This window comes from Metarhizium brunneum, chromosome 7 (genome assembly GCF_013426205.1).
Source record: "Metarhizium brunneum chromosome 7, complete sequence".
Lineage (NCBI taxonomy): Eukaryota > Fungi > Ascomycota > Sordariomycetes > Hypocreales > Clavicipitaceae > Metarhizium > Metarhizium brunneum.
The window spans coordinates 1,619,489-1,641,983 of record NC_089428.1 but is presented as its reverse complement, the minus strand read 5'-3'; the positions used below and the strand labels follow the sequence as shown (position 1 = coordinate 1,641,983).

The 22,495-nt window shown below is 51.0% G+C and overlaps 6 protein-coding genes across 6 annotated transcripts; 3 read left to right on the top strand and 3 right to left on the bottom strand.

The window, feature by feature from the left end:
* Positions 1-1,479: 1,479 nt before the first annotated feature.
* Positions 1,480-3,251, bottom strand: gal1 (Galactokinase; the record flags this gene model as incomplete). The annotated part of the gene is made up of 3 exons (XM_066131810.1): positions 1,480-1,589; positions 1,655-2,544; positions 2,617-3,251. 3 exons carry the CDS (start codon positions 3,249-3,251, stop codon positions 1,480-1,482), a joined length of 1,635 nt encoding a protein of 544 aa, XP_065987977.1.
* Positions 3,252-4,737: 1,486 nt separating this feature from the next.
* On the top strand, positions 4,738-5,487 carry G6M90_00g110490 (uncharacterized protein; the record flags this gene model as incomplete). Its single annotated transcript, XM_014688324.1, has 1 exon — positions 4,738-5,487. The coding sequence occupies one exon, from the start codon at positions 4,738-4,740 to the stop codon at positions 5,485-5,487; it is 750 nt and encodes a 249-aa protein (XP_014543810.1).
* A 2,300-nt stretch (positions 5,488-7,787) lies between these two features.
* Positions 7,788-8,510, bottom strand: G6M90_00g110480 (uncharacterized protein; the record flags this gene model as incomplete). The annotated part of the gene is made up of 2 exons (XM_014688325.1): positions 7,788-8,244; positions 8,299-8,510. The coding sequence occupies 2 exons, from the start codon at positions 8,508-8,510 to the stop codon at positions 7,788-7,790; spliced, it is 669 nt and encodes a 222-aa protein (XP_014543811.1).
* A 1,187-nt stretch (positions 8,511-9,697) lies between these two features.
* G6M90_00g110470 (uncharacterized protein) lies at positions 9,698-11,353 on the top strand (the record flags this gene model as incomplete). Its single annotated transcript, XM_014688326.1, has 2 exons — positions 9,698-10,297; positions 10,367-11,353. The coding sequence occupies 2 exons, from the start codon at positions 9,698-9,700 to the stop codon at positions 11,351-11,353; spliced, it is 1,587 nt and encodes a 528-aa protein (XP_014543812.1).
* Positions 11,354-12,161: 808 nt separating this feature from the next.
* On the top strand, positions 12,162-13,376 carry G6M90_00g110460 (uncharacterized protein; the record flags this gene model as incomplete). Its single annotated transcript, XM_014688327.1, has 2 exons — positions 12,162-13,204; positions 13,295-13,376. 2 exons carry the CDS (start codon positions 12,162-12,164, stop codon positions 13,374-13,376), a joined length of 1,125 nt encoding a protein of 374 aa, XP_014543813.1.
* A 1,021-nt stretch (positions 13,377-14,397) lies between these two features.
* hmt1 (Heavy metal tolerance protein) lies at positions 14,398-17,876 on the bottom strand (the record flags this gene model as incomplete). Its single annotated transcript, XM_014688328.1, has 8 exons — positions 14,398-14,411; positions 14,466-14,799; positions 14,859-15,189; positions 15,239-15,409; positions 15,463-15,493; positions 15,547-15,707; positions 15,768-16,996; positions 17,121-17,876. The coding sequence occupies 8 exons, from the start codon at positions 17,874-17,876 to the stop codon at positions 14,398-14,400; spliced, it is 3,027 nt and encodes a 1,008-aa protein (XP_014543814.1).
* Between the last annotated feature and the right edge of the window lie 4,619 nt (positions 17,877-22,495).

The window sequence follows — 22,495 nt, the reverse complement described above, 5'->3', positions numbered from 1 at the left end:
GTGCTGTACCGTGAGAGAGCAAACTCGCTTCTAGAACGTTACTCAATGGCGTCCTAAGCAAAGCAGGCATGTACGTTCTTTTCGTACAATGCCTGATTTACGTGTAATATTACAACAGTAAAAAGGGGGGAAGAGGGGCAGAACGTTGATTAACCAGATTGAGGTACCTCGCCATCACGCGCCATACTACCACGTACAGCGATGTATGAATGTATGCTTGTGTTGCAAGGAAAAACAGAACATCTCCCAAAATAAGAGCTTCTCTTGTAAGAGGCCTCCAATTTTGGCAGAGTCGTTAAAACTACCATGTATGGACTTGTCACCAGCCGCATTTATCTCGCCATACATACGAAGTGCACTGACTGCAAGTGCGACGGCGTGGTACGACACGCCCCCTAGCGACACGACATGGCGCACAAGACATGTTGCTGTAGGACGCGGAAACATTGAACGCACAGTCGGGTTCTTCCACTGGTCTGTGCCTCGTGTCTGGATAACAACGCGAGGCCGAGGGCAAAAAGGGGTGGCCGGCGCGGAGAGCGCCTTCCGGGACCCACTTGCTTCGGCCGGTGTCTCCGGTCAATCTGTGGGAAGCACGGACAATGCCGTGCCGGAATGGTGAGACATTGGCCAACAAGTCTGCTACATTTTCATGGCAAATATCAAAGAATCAAGGCAATGGTGTGTAGTATCCTGTACACGCGTTTCCGCGACCTTGCACCTTGCGCTTTGCACGTCGGCCGGTTGTGATAGACCGCCGGCGTCACCTCATCTCTTCGCTCACACTCTCCGTCGAGAGAGATATCTTGTAAGAATGGGAGCGCTTCATCGGCAAATGCCGCCGTCATAGGTGGGACGCTCGAGAACCTAGATTTGACTTTGATACTACCTGCTCGAGCCATGTTACCTGCTCTCTTGCTACTCGCACAGCCTTCTCTTCCCCCTCTTTCAAGCTTCATCCAAAGGACTCGTTGCATCGTTTCAGGGGCCAGCCGAATTGACTGTGGGAAGAAAGGTAAACGCCTCTCCTGTAGTCTACGTTCGACCACATGGATTGCCGTAGGATAACTGTATGGGGAGTCATGGGGCATCTCCGCAGTCCATTCCGGCCTGGCGCCTCCCGTAACCGCACCATCCTCGCTTCCAAGAAGGAGGCGTAACATGGAACGTAGCGCCCAACTTTTAGGCAGTCCAACGCCGTGAAAAGACAGTAGGGCTCATCGTAAAACTAGAATACGGTTTTGCAGTTGGCGTCGGTGCCCTGGCTTCGAGGTTGAATTACGAGGCTGTGGCTGAAACAAAGACAAATTATTGTGCAAAGAGGCTACAATCATTAAAATTGCATGCCGTTGCCTCTGTCATAGATTACACCTCATCCGATATCGCAAATATCAGGGAGTTTTCCTTATTCATACTCACTCCCAGGCTTGTGATGGAACCAGTTAGCGTCATGCTGAGAATCACGTTGGCCTTGACGACTCATTCAAGGGGCTTGAAGCAGATTTTCAGCTTTCGAATTGGGAGTAATGGCGTAATTGGTTGTCTCCAGAGGCTGCCAAAGTATAGTGCCTGATAGGCTTTCTCACGGACTGGAGAGTTCAGCTTATCGCATCATCACTGACTATGTACAACGCACTGCCTCCTGCTGGCTTACTTACGACCATTGCCTGGGCCTTTTGGTCCTCTGTGAGCTTCATTTTGGAATAGTATTCACGCTCCAGGGCTTCTTTCACCTGTTCCACCTTGTCCACTGAAATCAAATGGACGCTGCACCCACCCCAACCAGCCCCAGTTTGACGACTTCCATAGGACCCAGCTTCCAAGGCAATCTGGCAGATTTTGTCGTTTTCCGGGCAACTGTTTTCATAGAGGATACGGCAAGAGTCCTGGGTTTCATTCATAATGCTTCCCAACTCCTTGTTGAAGCGCGTTGTATCCGATGCCCCGGTGTGCACAGGGCGCTCTAAAAGGGTGAGAAATTTCAGAACGCGCAGTGCTTCGGTAAAGACGTGAAGAGCCCGCTGTCGCAGCATGAATCTCTCTGCTCTGATGGGAATTTTGGCCGTGAACTGGTTTTCGAGTTCTTGCACGGTCACGCTGAGAACTTTGGCGATCTCCTCTCGGGTGTATCCCTCCTCTTGAGTGAGGGTCTCCTTCGTGACGGCAATGAGCTTCTCTAATTCTCCTTCTTTTGTCAGGCTCTTCGCGGCTGAGTAGTCCGATGCGTTGGCGTGGTAAAAGTACGTGTCATGAAACCCCTGAAGACTGATGCCCAACGGCCCAGCATCAACGGGTAGGCGCGTCCCCGACGGGTTGAGAACGGCGTTCAAGTATGCCGCCGCAAAACTCACCTCAACGACACGGAGATTGTAGTGAATAGGGCCAGTGACATGTTTGTTTGCAGTGACAAAGCTCTGTGCAATAAGGAAGCATAGCTCTGGCCGAGTTGGGGGGATTTTGACCGGACGAGCCTCGAGCCGGGGGCTGAATGATACGAACAGAGCAGAACCTGGCTCTGAAAACACGGATGCCGCTTGGTCCATGCTACGGAACGTGAAGGTCAGCCTCTCCCTTTTCCCACTGCTTGAAGTCGTTTCAGAAAATGCAACTGCTTACCCGCCAGAGTTGACGCCGACAGCTCGCTCGCTTACAATAGCCAGCTCCGTCAGTTCTGTCTTGTCCACCGCATCCACGCCGTTGGCTTTCATGACGGCGAGAGCACTGGCAGTAACAATCGCGGCGCTAGAACTCAGCCCTCCACCAACAGGGACTGTGCCATCGACCATGATTTCCATGTTGACGCCCTTGAAATCTTGACCACGCTTTTTCCGAAGCAGCTTCATGGCACCACGAAGTCCACTCTTGAAGTAATTGGTCCACTCAAACTTTGAGGCATCAATGTCGACGTCGGCATCGACAGGCACGTCAAACTCGCTTGCGGCAAACTTGGACTCTTCCACGTTCCCAATCCTCACTTTCAGTGTAGAGGCCCCCTCTGCAAGGGGAGCTGACGATACGGCCATGATGGCATCCGCTGTGATGGCCATGGGCAAGACTGAGTATAGCGAATAATCGATGTGCTCGCCGAGGATGTTTACTCTTCCTGGAGAACGCGCAACAAAACTAGGTTTGTGGCCGTAGGCTTTCTCAAACGAGGAGAGCAAGTCGTTCCATCTCGGTGCTTCTGTAGCCAAAGCAGCAGTCGGATAGATGTCGGCAAGGGAGCCGGCAACGGGCACGGATCCGGCCATGATGACAGCTATCAGAATTCAGGACGATGGAGCGACGACGAGGGTTTCCACATCTAAGCGCGTTTGTCTGTGCAATGTTGAGCTTTGGATGGGCCAAATGGTGAATTTTGAACGTTGTCACCTTCAATGTTCGTGCTGTTTCAACCCCGCAGGTGGCACGAGAGCTGCCCCTCCTCAAAACCCGGATCTAGCTCTGTTGGTTGTCTGGTTGGCGATGTCAACTGGTTCCAGGTCAGGTGAAGAGAAATGCAATGCAGGCAACGCAAGGGCCAGGGAAGCGCATGCGATATGCGAGATGGTCCTGAACGAGATCAGCCGTTTCCAATTAGGCCTCGGAGGGTGTTGCTAGCAATGGGAATGGCACAGCGAGTGAGGGTCGCAAGCCGCCACCTCTTATTTATGCGACCAGTGTCCAATGACCTCATTTTTGTCCACATGGGTCCGGTCGCCGCGAAAGGGAACATTGAACATTGAACAAAACTGGGGTCGACTACAGAGCAGTCGATAGCTGTTCAGCTTGCAGAATTTGACAGATGGCACCGGGGGATTGTGGAGCTCCCCTGCATGTGTTCGTTCATCTTTAAAGCTCTCCAGTCCTCCGGGCCTCCTGATAGGCGCGCAAACAGCCAACGCTGGCACCCGGGGCGAGGACATGGAGCTCAAGGTGCCAGGCCCTGGTCGTTATCTGGAGCCCCAGGAGCCCCAACATTTGATGCCGCCACATGTGCACATGTGCATCAACGATCACGGACAATACTCTGCACTCCTGCGGTCAGACATCTAGACACAAGGGATTATTATCTACTCTGAACAGCCAACCCACCTTCATTCTTGGCGCTATTTTTGAAACGAGCCCATTTGAGCCCATCGCCGAGGAAGAAGGCGTCGGTCGGCCCGGGTGTCAAGATGCGCACCTATAAGAAGAGCCGTGAAGGCTTACATGTAGATACCAGGTTTCATCTTGTGGCCTCGGGCTCTGTCTCCTCTCGGCGCATATGTCCCACCCTCATTTCAATTGATGTTGTTGTTGCGGAGTTTTGCTGCAATCGGTCACGTACCTATGTACCAGGCAAGCAAAACACCCTGCCAGCTGTGCAGGTTCAGTGCCACTCGTATGCCAGCAGTTGCCGGCTGTCCGTGTTTTCGTTGATAGAGTCTGGTCAAGATTTAGGTGCTTGAGTACTCTGCTCAATCCCATTGTTTTGAAGAAATGGCGCAGGCAGCCCAAGTGACTGTGAATCCAGACGTCCCTGTGAATGAATGTGTACAGGTCAACTAGTGCGTCTGTTGTATATGTGTTTGTTGTAACGGCCATCTTGGTTCAATACAACAAAACCTGCGCATATTCAAAGGAAGCAATCAGCTTGTGTTACCCGACATCGTTGACTGGTCCTCGCCGCTCCGTCTTACATTCTTTCTCAATTCTAGTCATTCAGCAAAACTCATACTGCGCGGCCATCCCCCCAGCAGAATACGCGCCGCCATCATGGCTTCTCCGATCAGGGACCTGGAGCCGGGTTCTCTCTACGTAACCATTTCTCTCCCGTACCACATCGAAGACGCCGATGCATCATCGAGGCACAACTTCCACCCCAAATCGTCTCGCGGACTTGACATAGCCACATACGAAATCCACTGCGCTCAGGACCTAGCCCAGGAAGAGTTCAACTGGGGCCTCTACTTCCACCGTGGAAATCAGGACGGCATCTGGTATGCTTTGGCAAGACAAGACGTGATAAGCTACCCTGCCCCCACGCTCTTCCAGCTATCACGGCAGCAAATCAAGAGCTCGCCGCGCCTTCATTGTCAGGTTGTCGGTCTGGTGAGAGTTTTACGCATTCCAGAAATCCTTTGCAGAGAGCTCACAACCTACCTTGACTGGCTGGCACTGGGGTCATACGGCACCGTGACGCGCACATTTATATGGGTAACGTCCATGTATATTCGCACCTGGCACCACGTCATCCCCAAACCGGAGAATCCAGCCTTGAGGTATGGAATTCAGTTTGATGTCAACTTGTTCCTTCAAGAGGCTCTGAGCTTCGCCTATGCCGAGGTGTCGTACACAATAGGCGGCCAGCTTCCCCGACCAATCATCAGATCAGCTTTCGGCGTTGAGCTGGGTATTACCGAAGAAAACAGATGCAGCAAGAACGAGGCACGAACAAACATCGAGGCTCGGAACAGGAGACAAGGTTTTCCGGGGTCATCTGCTTGCCAGGGTGACGGGTTTTAACCTCCGTCTCATTGGATAACTGATTTTGGGCAAATCCGACAGTGGCTGGCAGCCACCGCATGTGGCGGGTGTCGGTCTAGATCAGGAGAAGTTAAGCAGGCGATGATCCGTGATAAGTTACGCTGAAATGATGGGAACAAGCCTGATAATTGGTGGCATGAGAGGAATCATCGTCAAAGACTGCCAGGGCTTTAGATTGGCGATGTCTTTGAACGCAGAAATTAGGCAGTATCGAAATGGTGGTACCCAGAATTGAAATACCATACGGACTACTCCGTAATATTCTGTAGTTTCGTGTTTCCCTACTGGCTGTGCAAAAGAAAAATTCAGATGATGTAGAGATCATTCAAGCTATCTGGTGTATGTGGTTCGTGCGGATTTTGATCTCAAAGTATTGACTGAGTCGTGCCGTTCCTCGACTAGGCTGCGTGCCCAGCAGAATCGGCCCATCGGGTATGTCACCGTATGTGTTGTCCTGCGTCACTAGACGATTTGAGAAGACATATGACCACAACACCTGATCGAATGGTGCTGAGGGATATTCGTGCCGACGCCGACAACGTCAGTACAATGCCGCTTGCAGGGAGGGATCAATTGATAGGTGCCAAGCGTCGCTCTTACTCTGGAGAGTCAGGTCTGATCCGATGAGTACCGGACATAACTTCTGAAAGTCCCAGATCCCAGATGCGGGGTGGGGTCTGGTTGATAGCGGCAACACAAACCGACTTGCTGTAGGCTCGTCATGCTGTGCCTGGCATTGACCTTTGATGCGCATTGGCCTCGTCAGACTTTGCCAAGATTCTGCATACAGCCGCAACAACAGCATTCCATGCAATTGTAAAACTGTGTCTCGGAGAACTTTGTTGACGAGTGGCTTCTCCTGTGCGAACAATGGGAACAATGAATGGCCGCTTTCTTTTGAACGAAGCGGCGACAAGGACCATACAGATCGGTGAAACACCCCTCTGATCAAGTGATCCGGTATCAACGCCGACCCTGGCTATCGCGGCAAGGAGTTCAACTGACAAGCCATGTCATTGCTCCCTCGCAGTCTTGTGGGTGACATGCAGCAAGCGTCGATGATGTGTTCAGTCCGGAAGTAGCAGTTCCATTACATGGTCATTGGTCCTCCTTCCAGGGCTGACATGCTAGACCCATGACTAGTCCATGCATCGAAAGTTGCGACGCAGCAAAGTTTCCCGATCTCTGGATGCTGCCACCTACCAAAAACGTCGGGTGAGGTTCCATTTCACCCTTCCACCAGACTCTTCGACAGTCCTGCAGTGCTGCACCGTGGCAGCATCGTGGCAGCCCACCAAATCCCCGGCTTGAAATGCAGTAGAGGGGCACGGTGGTCGCTGTTCGGCGTGATAGAGCGATGTCCGGAGCACGAATCAGTGCTGTTTTCAACTACCGAGATCCTTGTCATGGGGGGTGATCGATGATAGCACAGCAGATCAGACTCTCCCACAACGTCATTCGCCACCTGCTCTACTCAATTAGCACCGGCGCACGCCTGGTGAACTTTATCGCCGTACAAACTAGATGGTGGTAAAGAGGGGTTGTTCTGGTTGTGGCGGTTGAAAGTGGGGGAAGGAGCTGACGCCGGGGATCTTGGCCACCCTTTAGCGGTTGTCGAAACAGATTTAAAAGGGACCTTGATCCTCCCCATCGAAACTGTTCGCCCAGCTGTCCCCTCAACTTCTGTCAACACACAGTCTTCAGAGAAAACAAGCACTTTTACACCCCCTACCCAAAAAGACTTCAAACCATTCACGTCATCATGGCTGGCGATTGCGGATGCTCTACCTCTGGCTCATGCAACTGCGGTTCCAACTGCACTTGCGCCAACTGCCCTGTAAGTCGAGCCCAAGCCTGTCCAAGTCCAGCAACTCTGCATGACTAACACAAGTCTGTGTTTTGTAGCACAAATAATGGATTCATCCTCCTCAATCACGCCTGCTTTACCGGGTTATGAGTCGATGATGAAGGAAGTGTGAAGTAGAATAGCAGAGTCTAGCTGGAGCGCCTCGAGTTGTTTTGTGCGTCTGAGAGGGGGGTGGGACGCAAGCCGCTCTTTATTTTGGGTTTCCTATGATGAGGTGGTTGATGGCACGGGGTTGGTTCGATAGGCTTTGACATCAAATTGATCACTTGGTTTGATATTTTGAGCTTCTGTGCCGCGAATGTATTCGTGAGGTTTTGCCAGAAGACAAATAACTCCCTCGCTGGGTAATAGTGCCCCCATGTACCATTACGAAGTCCCTCTGCTATGTACGTCTTCATGCGCTGGACGTCGGTCAAATTTCGCGATGTGTGTCAGGGAAAAAAGCCAGGACGGGACTGAAAGACCCTGCCTGTGCTTTCTGAAGCTCATCTTCATAACCATCGCCACTTTCGACCTGCGCCCACCTCTTTTCATGCAACAAAATGCTATGGTCGCTTTCCATTATGGACTTGACATCTACCAGCACTCGCCCGCTGTACAGCACTATGGCGACCGTGGCCATTCTTACGCAGGTAACGTTTAGTCTGCATATGCCTAGCTCAGCTATTTGTCCGACGTGCTCATATCGGCAGCCTGCCAGCTCTGTCGAGGTGAACTGCCGGACCAAGTTGAAACACCACAGCCCCGACAACAGCAAGTCGTATACCAAGTTGGCATATCGAGGGCTGTAATTCAGCCGCCAAGACACGAATCGAACAAGTACAACTACCAAGGAGAGGATTGCTAATCCAAAGTTGGACTCCCGAGCCCTGTTCGGAGTTGTTAGTTCTGCTCAATTATTTTGCTTTCTTCTCCTGACATACCTTGAGTTCATCTTGGTGACCGTTTCGATGGCTTCTGGGTTCGATGCAAAGCATAGACCTGTACGCAAGTCCACATTGCAACCGAAATGTCCAAGCATCTTCTCATCATTTGCATGCTCAGGGAGTTCCCGGACAAAACAGACCACTGCAGTGACCGAGAGACAGAACTCAAGTCCCAAGAGTAGCTTCTGCACCACGCCGTGTAGCGACATTTTGGATAGAGTGTGCGAGTCTCGCCAACAAAAACAGCATGCCAACTCAGGACATTCCAGAGAGCATTGGCAAGGTATATATATTGTGTCTACATACATGTATGCCATTAGTGGGCACTTCCTTGTGCTTGGTTCTATGCACCAGAGCCCAAAAGGTTGCAGCCATAAACTTGCTCATTTTGACGCACGAACCAAGGGACAGTGTGGTGCGGTGGTTCTGGAAATTCGAAATGCGTTACTACTTTTATACCAGGGTGTCATAGTTGACGTTAGCTGCAGCACACTGGCATCCAGCCGATTGGTTGCGGCGTGTGACGAGCTTACGATTCATCTTGCTCATGAAGGTGGCGAGGTTGGGAATGACGGCTACCACGCGTTCTGCTTGGACGATGACAGCAACCAAGCCACCCCAGGTAGATTTTCTCAAGATCTATTGTTTTACCTCCTTTCCCAAAACAGACGGTGTGTGTGTGTGTGTGTGTGTGTGTGCCACATTGTATTCCAATACCGGGATATATATATCTGCATTGTATTGAGACTTGGAGACATTCAACGGGGGATTCTTTACCTACCCTGTTCCCAGTAGGCCAACGGGTTTCTCAGTCCTTTGAGCGTCTTTGATTGAGATCATGGATTGTGACGAGTCCTCATATACGTGCATTTGCTTACACTTGATAGGTGTTGAATCTGGCAACAAAGAGGACGATTCAAGATCATCCAAAAGGACAAAACGGCTTGGACTCGTCTTTGTCCGAAGACGGCTTGCGGGTTAATAGTCGGCGGTGGGGCTCGGTATCACAAGTTGAGTGGGTTTGAGGCTGCAGGTCCATGATTGGCTCACTGCTGTCCCTACCGTTTGTTGAGAGGCGTGACATCAGCACAAGCAAACAGCCTCGGAGTCCAAACCATCACTCGGTCCAACTTGCAAACCCGACATACATCCGCACTGGTGTTACAGGCAGAAGGGCAGTAACAGGCTCGTACGCGATATTTTTCGGCATTTCATTTGTCCGCGATTACTTTCACATTCCGGCGAAAACTCTCGCTGATGCAAGTTGGCTACGGTTCGACCAAGAAACGGCTACACACTTCTCGCCAACTATGAACACTTGACGAACGGCTCCAACCTGGCTCTGAAAGCAAATCTTGCGGCTTCGCTTCCCAGAGCGTAGCACCGCTGGTCCAAAATGGCATCAACCGACAAGGGGACGACGTCACCGCCCGAGACGCTAGAAGTTGTTAAAGCCGAAAGACATCCCGATGCACCACGACGATGCTTCATTTGCTTGACAGACGAGGATCCATCTGACCCCCCAGGCTCATGGGTCGATCCTTGTCCCTGTACTCTCGAGGCACATCAAGACTGCATGCTGTCATGGGTCACGGACTGTGAGCGTAACAACAAGCCGCTGCAGTGTCCTGTATGCAAATCCACGATAGAGATGGAAGGGCCGTGGGACTTGGTTGTCGCACTGAACGATGCGATTAGCAGTCGATTTACAAGGGCCAGCCCGTTTATCCTCTTCACGGGAGTTTCTATGGGCGTACAGTTCAGCTTACAGATGTATGGCGCCTTGGCCCTCTGGTCGTTTGCTGGGAAAGACACCATGATGCGGTTTCTGCTCGGTCCTAAGATGGTCATCGACGCAAAGAACGCGGGGGGCATGCGATTTGTGCGAGAACGTATATGGAGCGCGCTGGTCATGATGAATATTGCGCCGACACTGCTGTTCAGCCAGCTGCTACCCAACCTGAGCAACAAGATATTCCTGCCTTCAGCTTCCTTGGTACGAGGACCCTTTGCCCTGCTCCGTCTGTACCAGAGGATGCGATATTGCTAACATGATGGATTTTAGTACGGCATGTATCAAATCATACACGACGATGCGTTCCTCACTTGGCCCCCATCCCCGCGACTTGCAATGACTCTATTCCCCTACGTACGCTCCATTTACTACAATTTATGGAGAGAGTTTGTGCTGCCCTACGAGATCAAGTTGAATAGACAGATTATGGGGCTGCCACCTATTGAACAAATCGAGGGGCAACAAGGCGCCAATCAACGCCGACAAGCACAGCGCAATGGAGATGGCGGCGTTGTCGGCCTGTTACAGGGCATTCTTGATGCTCTCGATCCAGACGATGAAGAGGATGACCCACAGGTAAACGGCATCGACCGCATTGAGTTCATGCATGGGGAGATAGATGCCGGTGACAATCCAGGTGCGGATGCTGAGATTATGATTGAACTTCGTATAGAGGAGGTCGAGGAGATCAGAGAGGACCAGGAGGCGGCGATTCCTAACAGAAACGGGGTCCACAGAGAGCCAAACGAGAACAATGCCGCCGGGCAGCAAGGAGGTCAAGCCCATGAACCTGCAAACCGGGCAGACGGCGCGGAACCCGCTCAAGCACCAGAAGGTGGTGAAGACGCCCAAGGAAACGAGGCTGGAAATGCTGCCGAGGGCCAGGTCCAGGCTCAACACGAAGCTCCGCAGGCTCCCCCAGCCCGCAGGATGGGCTTGGGGGCCCTGTTGTCGAGCATATCAAATGCTGTGGTTGGAGCTCTCATTCTTCCTGGTGTTTCCTTTGCCGTGGGGGAAGCACTGCGGCTTGCATTGCCCAAGACATGGACGTCAGGGTCGCGAAATCCTTGGGCACTATATGCCGGCGTCAGCGGTCGGCCGGGCTTGCTCCAGCAACAATGGGGACGAAGCTTAGTTGGCGGATGTCTGTTCGTGGTGCTGAAGGACGTGGTCCGGGTTTATGCCAAATCGAGGCGAGTGGCGGCAATGAGTAACCGACGAGTCAAGAATGTTGACAGAAAGCGTGGGGAGAAGTAGACCGGGTCGGTCGTTCGATATTCTTCAAGATTGCGTTCTACAGATATCTAGGGTTTCTTCCCCTAGACTGGGGATGGTACATATAGTTCATCAGGCAGGAGTTTGTTGGTATTGATTAGACGGCAATGAATAGTAGCACACATGGTTGGCAGTGCATCTCCCTCCTTCTTCACGGCTGTTATTTCTTGGGGCGGTTAGAGGCATAGTCGCTTGTCGGTGGCGGCATGATGTGTGATGACTGAAGAAAGTTTATTCCACATGCACATTGCAGGGTGCTTAACTTTAATGTTGTAACAAGACGGACAGACATTTTACACAATACTATTAACACTCAATGTCCAACACTAACGTTCATAGCCCCGCACTCGGTCCATAAGCCGGCTGCCACGCAAGGCCCCAGTGCCTGACGCAGACCTTTGGAAGGTTCCACGAGCGCATGATGTCAATAGGATTGATGGACCCGGCGCCCAGGCCAGGTGCAAGTACTCCGCCTAGACTGAAGCCACAGAATGTGACAATGTCAGTGCCGCGGGGCAAAATCGCCCACGCGGCCCAACCATCAACCTCCAAGAGAGCTTTTGCCCGCCCTTTCTTTTTTCCCATCCTCCGATATAGAAGTAATTAGCATCTTTGAATCGTCGATTTCCTGTCCCCAGCTTGCTTGTCACGCAAGTCCGATTCCTCAGTGCCAATGGTACGTACGATTGCGTCGCGGGGGATCCGATCGACCGCAGACGCAGACACATTCCCCCAAGCAGCATCAACTGCGAGGCCACTCTGAGCACAGCATTCTTTTTTTTTTTTTAATATGGCTAACAGGGCGGGGTGTGTGGTGCAGGCTTCTCAGCATACCTCCAAGCAGCGCCTTGCGCTCGCCATCTGCGACTTCCTGAGCACTTCGACCACGGACGGCACCCTCACCGCCGACGACAAGGACGAGGTCGAGGTCGCGGTAAACTGCATCGCCGAGTCGTTCAAGGTTGACCCCGCCGACAAGGACGCCGTCCGCGCCGCCGTCGGCTCCCAGAGCTTGCTGTCCATCTACTCCGTCTACGAGAAGCTGAAGGCTTCCACTGGTGCACCCGGGCCTGCGCCTGCGGCCGGCGGTCCTGCGGGCGCTTCTGCCGCCGCCGCCGAGCCCGCCGAGGAGCAGAAGAAGGAGGCCGAGGGCCTCAAGAGCAAGGGCAATGCCGCCATGGCCCAGAAGGACTACCCCACGGCCATCGATTTATACACCCAGGCCTTGAAGCTGTACCCTGCCAATGCCGTTTTCTTGTCCAACCGTGCTGCTGCGCACTCTGCCGCCAAGGACCATGCCTCTGCTCGCATCGACGCCGAGGCCGCTGTTGCTGTTGACCCTACCTACACCAAGGCCTGGTCTCGTCTCGGTCTCGCTCGCTTTGCCCTTGGAGATGCCAAGGGCGCTATGGAGGCCTACAACAAGGGTATTGAGTATGAGGGCAATGGCGGCTCCGAGGCCATGAAGAAGGGCTACGAGACTGCCAAGCGTCGCGTGGAAGAGATGCAAGCTGAGGAAGTCAGCCTTCCACGGTCGTCACCCGGGGCCGGGGCCGGGGCCGGGGCCGGAGGCATGCCCGACTTGAGCAATCTCGCATCAATGTTCGGTGGCGGCGCCGGTGGTGCTGGTGGTGCCGGCGGCATGCCTGATCTGGGTTCCATTATGAGCAATCCCATGTTCGCTAGCATGGCTCAAAACCTCATGAGCAATCCAGACCTCATGAGTAACCTCATGAGCAACCCTCGCCTGCGTGAGATGGCTAATCAGTTTAGCAGCGGCGGTGGCATGCCCGACCTGAACAGCCTCATGTCTGACCCAAACATTGCTGACATGTAAGCAACAAAAACTTCTCGATAGCAAGCTCAATCCACAACACTCCCGTGCGAAGATTGAATAGTTGACTAATGCATACTTGTCTGTAGGGCTCGAAACATGATGGGCGGTGGCGGTGCGCCAGGAGGTGCGCCAGGCGGTAACCCAGGTCAGGGCGGTGCTGGACAGTAAATTAATGAGCATTGGGGAGATGGGATGAGCTATGGGGACGGATTTCCAAGAGCACAAGGTATATCCTTGTATAAAGACACATAGATACCTAGGGAGACAAATCGATATGTGGTAGTAAAATATGAATTAGTCATTACCACGATTCTCTATCTTCTTGAAACTCTTCTTCCTGCGGATTGGACCACGAATGCGTCTAAAACTGTAGGGCTTCTTTCTCTTTTTACCCACCCTCATATGCCTAGGCCAATAGGCAATCAATCTGCGCCGGTGAAAATAATAATAATTCATCAGTGTTTGTATGCTTCAGCTCTAGCCTATAGCATAACAAATTACTGCTACATGCCAAACAGCGGTATATTGCTGATTTAACGAAAACAGGGGAAAACTATGCTCTCCAAGTAGCTGTCCATGACGGAATAACATTCATTCGTATATTTGGATACATGCGGGTTGACTCAGTGGTTTTAATCACTGGTTATTGTCGATTTGATATCAGCAACAGGCTGCTGCTGGACTTGCGTGATAATAGCTGTCATTTTCTGCGATGAGATGCCAAGATGGATCTCTATATGTAAGGAGAGGGAGTTGAGAGATCGGAGGAACTGCTGGGCCTAATGCTGGGATGGACTGCCGCAGGTAGCTTTGACCCTGCCTGCCCTCGTTTCCGTTGTTGTTCCTGATAGATGCGAGCTGGAAGAGCTTGCTGTATTGACGATTGACTACCATGGAGCGGCTTTGGAATATAAGAAAACGCCGGATTAAGCTTGATTTTTGAAATTGAGACGCGCCGTGCAACCTGGAACGAGAGAATTAGATGAGAAAGACAGGATCTACGCGAAGCACTCACATCACCCATTGGAAATAGTTTAGGAATAAACCCCGAGCGGGAGTGAGGTTCAGGCTCTTCAACGTTTTTCGATGATCCACTAGCTACCTGAAATCTTTGATAATGGGAAGGTTGCAGAAACTGGTGAAAGGGTGGCTCTAAACAGGTCACAGTTTCCGAGGGCCATGAGACTTTCTATTGTTCAAAGCCTGACGTAGTCCGATTAGCATGAAGGCTCTTCGCGATCGAAAAGTAAGTCTTACCGTCGGGGTAGCCGTCTGACTCTGAAAGATTTTGGTCACCACTGGGCTTCTTCTTGCCCACCGCCAACTGAGATGTGTCCTGTAGAGTGCTCTGGGTAGCGCCTACTGAATCCTCTGTACTTCTGAATCGATCTTCAACAGCCGTACTTAGAAGTTGCGATGAATCTTTCCGCAGTTCTGATTGCCGCTCCCTCAACTCGGCAAATTTGCGGATGTCTCCACCAAATTTCGAACATCCCGACATACTTTGCTCTTCGTTCATTTCATGGTCATCGGTAGAACGTGGAGTACGTCTCGGAGTAAATTCAGGAGCAACGGGATTCAACATGGATCCCTATTATAGAACTGAAGATTTACTATCAGTTATGAAGTAAGGAAATCGAATGACTATACCTCTTTCCGATGCTGTCCAAGAGCCGAGCTATTCTGCTCAGGTTGGTTCTCATCGGCGGTCAGTATCTCACTATCTGAGTCTGTTCCTTCAGATTGTCCCAATTCGGTTGCGGTTTGTTCTGATGCCAGGTCGTCAACCACTGCCGTTCTATCATCAATCAAGTCTACAGGGTCGGGGTTGTCTCGTGGTCGTATAAAGACTTGCTTTGACCACAAATCCGCGTATCGTCCATTGGCCACTATCAGCTTGCTATGATTTCCTTGCTCAACAACCTCACCGTTTTCTACAACAACAATACGATCGGCATTCATGATGGTTGACAGCCGGTGCCTAGTATAGTTAGTAGGGGGATCTGAAACATCTGGTATCTAGTACCTACGCCACAACAAACGTGGTACGACCTTGGCAGAGGCGTCTGAATGATAGTTGAATTTGCTGCTCAGTGTCGGTGTCAACAGCGCTAGTTGCCTCGTCTAATAAGACAATATCTGGCCGTCTCAAGATTGCTCTCGCTATAGCTACTCGCTGAAGCTCTCCGCCTGATAGTTTTCTGGGGTTGTTAGCTTCACAGTGCTGGGGACTGGTGGAAGATGTAATACTCACACACCACGTTCACCAACCCGTGTTTCATAGCCTATACTACTGTTAAATTCCATTAGCACTAGGGTAAAGTAGGACTCTTCTTACCCTGTGTAAAGCCTACGATCTTATCGTGTATACAGGCTGCACGGCAGGCGTCAAATACTTCTTCATCGCTAGCCGTAATTCTTCCGTATCGAACGTTGTTCATTATGGTATCGTCAAATAAAATAGGGTTTTGCGGAACGATGCCAATTCGATCACGAAGGCTAGCAGACGGTGGAATTAGTATCCCGTTGTCTGACATGAGCAGATTGATGATTTCTTACCTAAAGAGATCCACGTCACGGATGTCCTGACCATCAATTTTTATGCTTCCGTCGGTAACATCGTAAAATCGGTCAAGGAGCTTCAGCAGGGTAGATTTGCCAGCGCCGGTTGCCCCAACAAACGCTACAGTCTCACCTGCAGAAACTTCGAAGGAAATTCCTTTAATAACACCTTTCTGTCCATCATAGCTGAATGTAACATTATCGAATGTAACGTTGCCTGCTACAAACTTCAATGGCCTTGCTCCTTTCTTATTTTCAACTGTAGATTTTGTCTTCATGATTTCAAGAAGTCTCTCTGCATCAATGAAGTCGTCACTCATCCTCTTGCCAAGTTTGGCGAAAAATTGTAGCGGTGATGTCAGTTGTGACCAGTACATCAAGAGCATTGCAAATTGACCTGCGGATGCCTTTCCATTCTGGATTCGATAGACTGCCAGAAAAGCACTAGCCAGGAGACCGCATGTAAGAACCACCGTCTGGAAAGCTATGGAAATATACCAACTCAGAATATACTGTTGCTCTCTAAGCCACCTGTTGGTAACAGCGTTGGCGTGTCGATTATCTTCAAAGCCGATTTGATTAAAGGCGCTAACTGTCTGCCAACCTTGCAAACCTGATTGCCGAACGTAATGCTCCTGATATAGGGCATTCACACGGTGCCGACTTGCAGCCTTGGATTCGGCCACTAATCTGCCAGCCATGATGAAAAAGATGGTTCCGGTGGCTAGGGTTATGAAACCTTCGTATGGACCGAACGTGACGGACAGGTAGATCAAAGCGACACACATATCGATGAACATTGGAAGCGCCTGGAGCAATACGCTCTCTATTGCATTAGAGACGGCGTGGCCTCCATGTATGGCTAACATCATATCGGAAGAACTTTTCGAATCGTGAAAATCTGCTGATAAATGGATCATATGAGAGTACGCTGCTCGGGTCATGGCATCACGAGAATAGTACTGAACGGGGATCCAAAGCCATTGGCGCAAAAGCTCGATACCCGAGTCAGAGGCTGCGAGTCTCAGTCCAGCGAATACTGCCACTGCAACCCAGGGGTTATTGGAACTGTCCTCTTTGTTGGCAGCTAAGCTGTCCATGATGATACCCGTCTGTCTCGGAATCAACAAATGCAGGACATTGGACCCCAGAAGGCATAACCCCACTGTCGCGGCTCGAAGTTGTAGGACACGATTCCCGACAGGCCACACATAAGGGAAGAGAACCTGCGAGTAGTTAGCAACTCTAAGCGTTCATTTAAAAAGGTATGGAGACTTCTGAAGACTTCGTGTTCCAGGCCTAGGCGTAAGAATGGGTAGGTGGGTGGCAAAGGCAGAGACTTTCACTTACCATGAATCCCTTGGCATATGTAAACCAGTTGCCGCCTTCTTTCAATCTTTTCTCCATGATTTCTTTCGCCTCTCGCTCACGCCGCTCCCAGTTGTACTCTGCCTCCTCGTCAGACGCTGCTTCAGTATCAGATGTTGATCCATAGCCGGACGCGCTCCCATTGGCAGCGTCGGTTAGTAATGGCTGATGTTCTTCATCTGACCTATGATGAACAGCCTGAACACAGCGCCAAAAAGAGGCCCAAAAGACAAGAACAAGAAGAAGTGCGCATCGCAAGATTGTCAATACCAGCTCGACGGTATGATGGCGGCTCAAAGTTCTCGTATGCGACTGAACAGCACCAAAAGCGCCAAGCGTCGTTTCAAAAGCCAATGCAATGATCCAAGCCCCTTGGTAAGGATACCACACGAGGTCCGTGGCAGTGGATAGCCAGGAAATCTGGATACCAAATACCAGTAAGCAAGACAGGTTCCCGACAACACTGTGCTCGGCTGGTGGCCATTGCTCGTCTGCGCTGTTGAAGACGACTAGGCAGATAAGCTGCACAAGATAGGTCAAGTTGAATACTGAGAGGGCTCCAACAACATATTGCTGGCCTGAAGATTCCGCCTTCAGTTGCCATTCATGCCTGAGATTGTGCAGCGTGCACACAGAATAAAGGGATGCCGCCAGAAAGAACGAAAATACAGCTCCGGGATAGGCGTAGTAAAGCAGCGGCGGCACGGCCGAGTCCAGTTCTGATGCTGCTAACTCCATCTTCGAGTCGAGAGGTCTTCCTAGTGAAGAAGGAGAAGAAGAAGAGATGGAAGTTAGCAGCCCTGGCTCACCTCCTAGAAATAAACAATATCCGTCAATCTCGATAACGACGACAATGGGCGCACCGCCTTCCGCAGGAGCTAGGGGTCAAAAGTCGGAGAAGGTAACAGCGGGCCAACGGTCCGTGGCGACCAGACGATACTTGGGGCGATGGCGGTGGATCGTCAGTAGCGCCGGCTTGTACCAGCACCACGCAACGTCTGTCGACTGAGCCCGGGAGCGATCAATGATCGAGCTAGGCCTAGGCTGCTAGGCTGCTAGGGTCAATGGCGTCTTCAATTTGAGTTAGCATGGAGTCTGGTACTAGACTGAGTCGTAGGGATGGATGCAAGGACCAGCTGGTGAGCAAGCCTAGGCTGCCAGGTAAGTACCTACAGGGACCTTACCAAACTTCCAAGGTTCCCGTTTCCAAGCACAGAGTCGCCAGGTACTCAAGTTCCAAATAGCAGTCGAGATACTGGCTGAGGCCAGGCACGAGACCTATGAAGTACCCCCAGTCGTCAAGTGCCCAGGTATCTTTTTTTTTTAAGCAGGCCAAGGCGGCTATAACTAATCGGTGCTGGACCGCAAAAAAGAAACACCAGATGGGCACAATTGCGGCAGGGGTGATGCCGAAGAGGCCGAGAAACAAAAAAAAAAAAAACAGGTGATTTGAGATCAGGTGCGCAGTTTATGAATGGGAACAGAAACAAATTGGATTGAACTCGGCGGAAGGGGCGAGGCTCACGGTGTCTATTGATGCTTGAGCTTGGAACCTGGACGGGTAAGTACCTACAGATCAGGCACGTCCGCTAGGTCGGGAGGAGCCACATGGCAGTTGATGTCTTGACAAACTGGGAGCCCAGGGGACAGGAGGCAGCACTTTTGAGGTAGGCACTTAAGTACATGTAGGTACCGCGCGCACATGCACGCACCAGACCCCTTCGTACTTCCCCTGTTTACCATCTACAGCGCTCGACCACAACACAGGCACTTGGCCAAGCAGCCTCAACTTAGGACTTAAGCTCGCCTAAAGTACTTAGTAGAATGCTGACCGACTCGTGCAATGCAGCCAGGTTACCCCATATCACCCGCTATACCATCATATACTGCAATATGTTAGCGTATACTCTTTCTTGGCGAACCCCCAAGAAATCCTCCCTCCTTCTGCTTGTCTCTTTGTCACGAGACCCTCATCAGTCTTCACTCTACCATGTCCGTGAGCCTCAATAGTCACTTTCACCGCCAGAATGCCCTTTGTCTCAACGCTGTTCGATACCTTTTTGTTTTATTCAAAGCTCTTCACCCTAAGCCAAATGTGGCGATATTTCAACACACTGGACATGCTGTATCCGCACCGCTTTTCACGTCGTGCATTAAGTCGCAGCTAGCATTGTTGTGCGCAAAGCACGAACCAGGTGTACTCCGTAATGTACAATATGCAGTTGGCTCGCTGATGGTTCGTGTTGGAGGGAGACGCAAACTGGCAGACTACATATGTAGTCTCTTGGCGAATGGCAGAGAACGGAAGCCACGAGATATCTAGTACTAGCACTCCGTACTCCGTACCTCGTGGCAATATAGCCATGCCTGTCGCAAATTTTTGCCAAGCTCGACTCCGTTAGTCCGTGTTCCGTACGGAGTATCTCAACCCCAATTGCGCACTGGTTTTGCCCCCCTAGGCATACCAGCTTGGAAATTATTTATGACGGACTGGGGTTTGCCTCACCGTCTCTCACCGGTCTGCATCGGCCCCAATCCCAATCCCCCGGTAGCTGGAGCCAGGAGTCTCCCACACAACGCTGAAATTTCAACATCCATCGGCGCATTTCTGCCTCGGTTCTTGCACATCAAGGTTGGGTCAGTTGTAAGGAAGAACGGGGTACTCCGTACTGCGTACAAATGTATGTACCTTTCTGAGCCGTCAGACGTCTGATACATACATATTACTCTCTTTCCTGCTGTTTCCCTCGCTGGCGATACGCCTCTTGCTGGATCACGCCAGGCTTGCAGCCTGCTCCCGTGGTTGTCGACTAACATGTAGTTCGACTCAGAAATGTCACTGGCAATGGACATGCCGTGCGTCATCGGTGTGCAACATTGGGATGTAGTGTGGGCGTCGATGCCAGCACTGAGAATAGGATATGCAGATTCGCCCCTGCTCAGGGTAGCACATGACCTATTTGGGCCTCTACCCAAAACCGGCGGACAGCCGGATCACCGTACTTTGTTTGGGCATCGACGAATCAGCGCCATCCCGTCAAAGATAGCAAATGTCAACAATTTCAACAGACTGGAACATTATGCGCAGCGACCAACATCATGGCCCGGCCCCGAGTTGCGCATCCAACACCGATTAGTGCCTTGTTGTGGCGTGCATGCGAGGAGGTTGGTGGTCGTTATCAAATCGTTTCATATCCAACAGCCCTCATGACCTTCGGTTTGCTTGTAGCGTGATGAGAAATTTGCATATGTGGATATGGCCTCATTGTGAAAGTCGAATCGTACACAGCTCTTTGACTTTGCGACTTCTCTGGGTCTGCCCTCCCCAGTTGCTGACTGCATGTTGGTCGTAGCTTCGACATGCGTGTCTCTTGTTCAAGGCTGAGCGGTATTGCATGAATGCAGATGTTAGGTTCCTGCCGTGGTTTGGATGGTGGAAATTTGAGCTTGAGAACCAATCCAATACACTGCCAAGTGTATGGAGTAATAGGTGAAATTTGAAGAGGAAGGGCCAGACCGTGTCGTGAATCATCTGATCTTATTGAAGTCAGTGTCGGATATTGGGTATCAAGAACTCGTTGGGCCGCTTCATCACGAGCAAACTCTTCCCTGACGACGGGCTAGACTCAGACACAATCGTAACTTACTCTATCCGGGGTTAGCTATGATCCGCGAATTATGTTACCAAACAGTAGGTAACGGGTGAACTTTGAAGTCCTTCACCTACAGATCAAATTGGCACTGTTTCCAGTAAAACTCCCCCGTCCAACTGTCATTATAGTTTTGTGGGATTCTGAACCTCTGTACCGCCTATGAAGTTGGAGGCATTACTCAACAGTTTGTTCCACTCGTCGGGCCGTTCTAGAATTCCAGCTCCAGCGAAGTAACTATAACGCCGCCGGTCAAGCCGGACATCGAACAGTGATTCCACTGCGTCTTGCATACTGGAAAGGATACAGAGAAGGTGCAGGAGAGCTAGCCAGAGACATATTTCGGTGCTCCCATGCAAATGGATCTGTAGTTACAATCTTTCTAGTGCCCAGTTGCCATACATTCTCATATTCCCCGTGACAAGGAACTATCATGCTTCGGGCATCTTGACTAAGCCGCAAGGGACTTCTGAGAACCAAAGATCAGCCCACGTACTAATTTGGCTAATAAATTATATTTATAAAGTATTTGCCAAGGTTTTAGCGCATTTGATCAAAGGAGAGGAAATAACGAGGACGCTATTCCTAAGACAGAGAGGTGATACCAATAAGGGAACCGCCCCCGAGTGGGAAAGCGTGCCTTCACGGGTCATGATTGCTTGCGGCTTACCAAAGTTCCTTCCCACATGTATACGAGATTTGTAATGAAATTTGTATCTCCTTCATCTTCCTAGCCCAGAGGAGAATCTCCTGCTATTGTCTGATGAGATGACGTTTGCATTGAGAGTATAATTTGGCAAGAAGTTCCGAAGGGCCGGTCACATGACGACAGATCCGTTTTCAATCATACGATGTTTTTGAAGAAAGAAGGAGACTTTCGCCACTATATTCCCAAACTAGAACCGTGCCTACCTGCCTACCTAGGTAAGTAAGCAGAAAGTAATACGCAAGAGCGCAGCGACGGTAGTTGAGGGGAGAGTGATACCAGACATCAAACACAACTCGCCTTGCGTCTTGTGGTTCAAGAGATGTGGCTGGTAAAAGTACGGTTTAGTTTTGACACCTGATCGTCAACTGTGTCGATAATATTGAACGTGTTTCGTGGTCGAGAGCGTTCGTCTAGTCCGACGTTTCTCCAGTACGGCACAAAAGAAGCCGAGATATCGAGATACCTGCATAGTGGCTGTACTATGGTACTGGGTTATATCACTTAATACGCCCCTACGATCAGTTTTTCGGTCTATGTTGTGTATACCAATAGGGACAGTGATGGCTGATTCACTCCGAATAGCTCGGAAGAGACATTCATAACTCAACACTGGCATGTAGTTGACCCCACGTACCGGAGTAGCTGAATCGGAAATTAGATGGGGCGGATTACCTATTCTGATAACCGGCATATGTCCGTGAATTCCGGGACCGCGGGGTTCGTCAGTAAAGGCTGCGCATTAGAATTTGGAGGAATCTCAACGGCCCACGACGGCAGTGGACTGGTTTTCCGCTCGGAACTCCCAACAACGCGGAGAACCATGCCCTTTCAATCACCCGCAGAAGGCCAAGGCTTCGCGTAGGGGTCGCATACGCTGCCATGTGCCGGAACCATGGGCATAATTGGCGCCTGTAAGTATGTGTGTGAGATCCGATCACATCATGAGGAACTGTAATACCTTTTAGGGTAACACCCGGCGATGATTAGAGTGTGGTTGA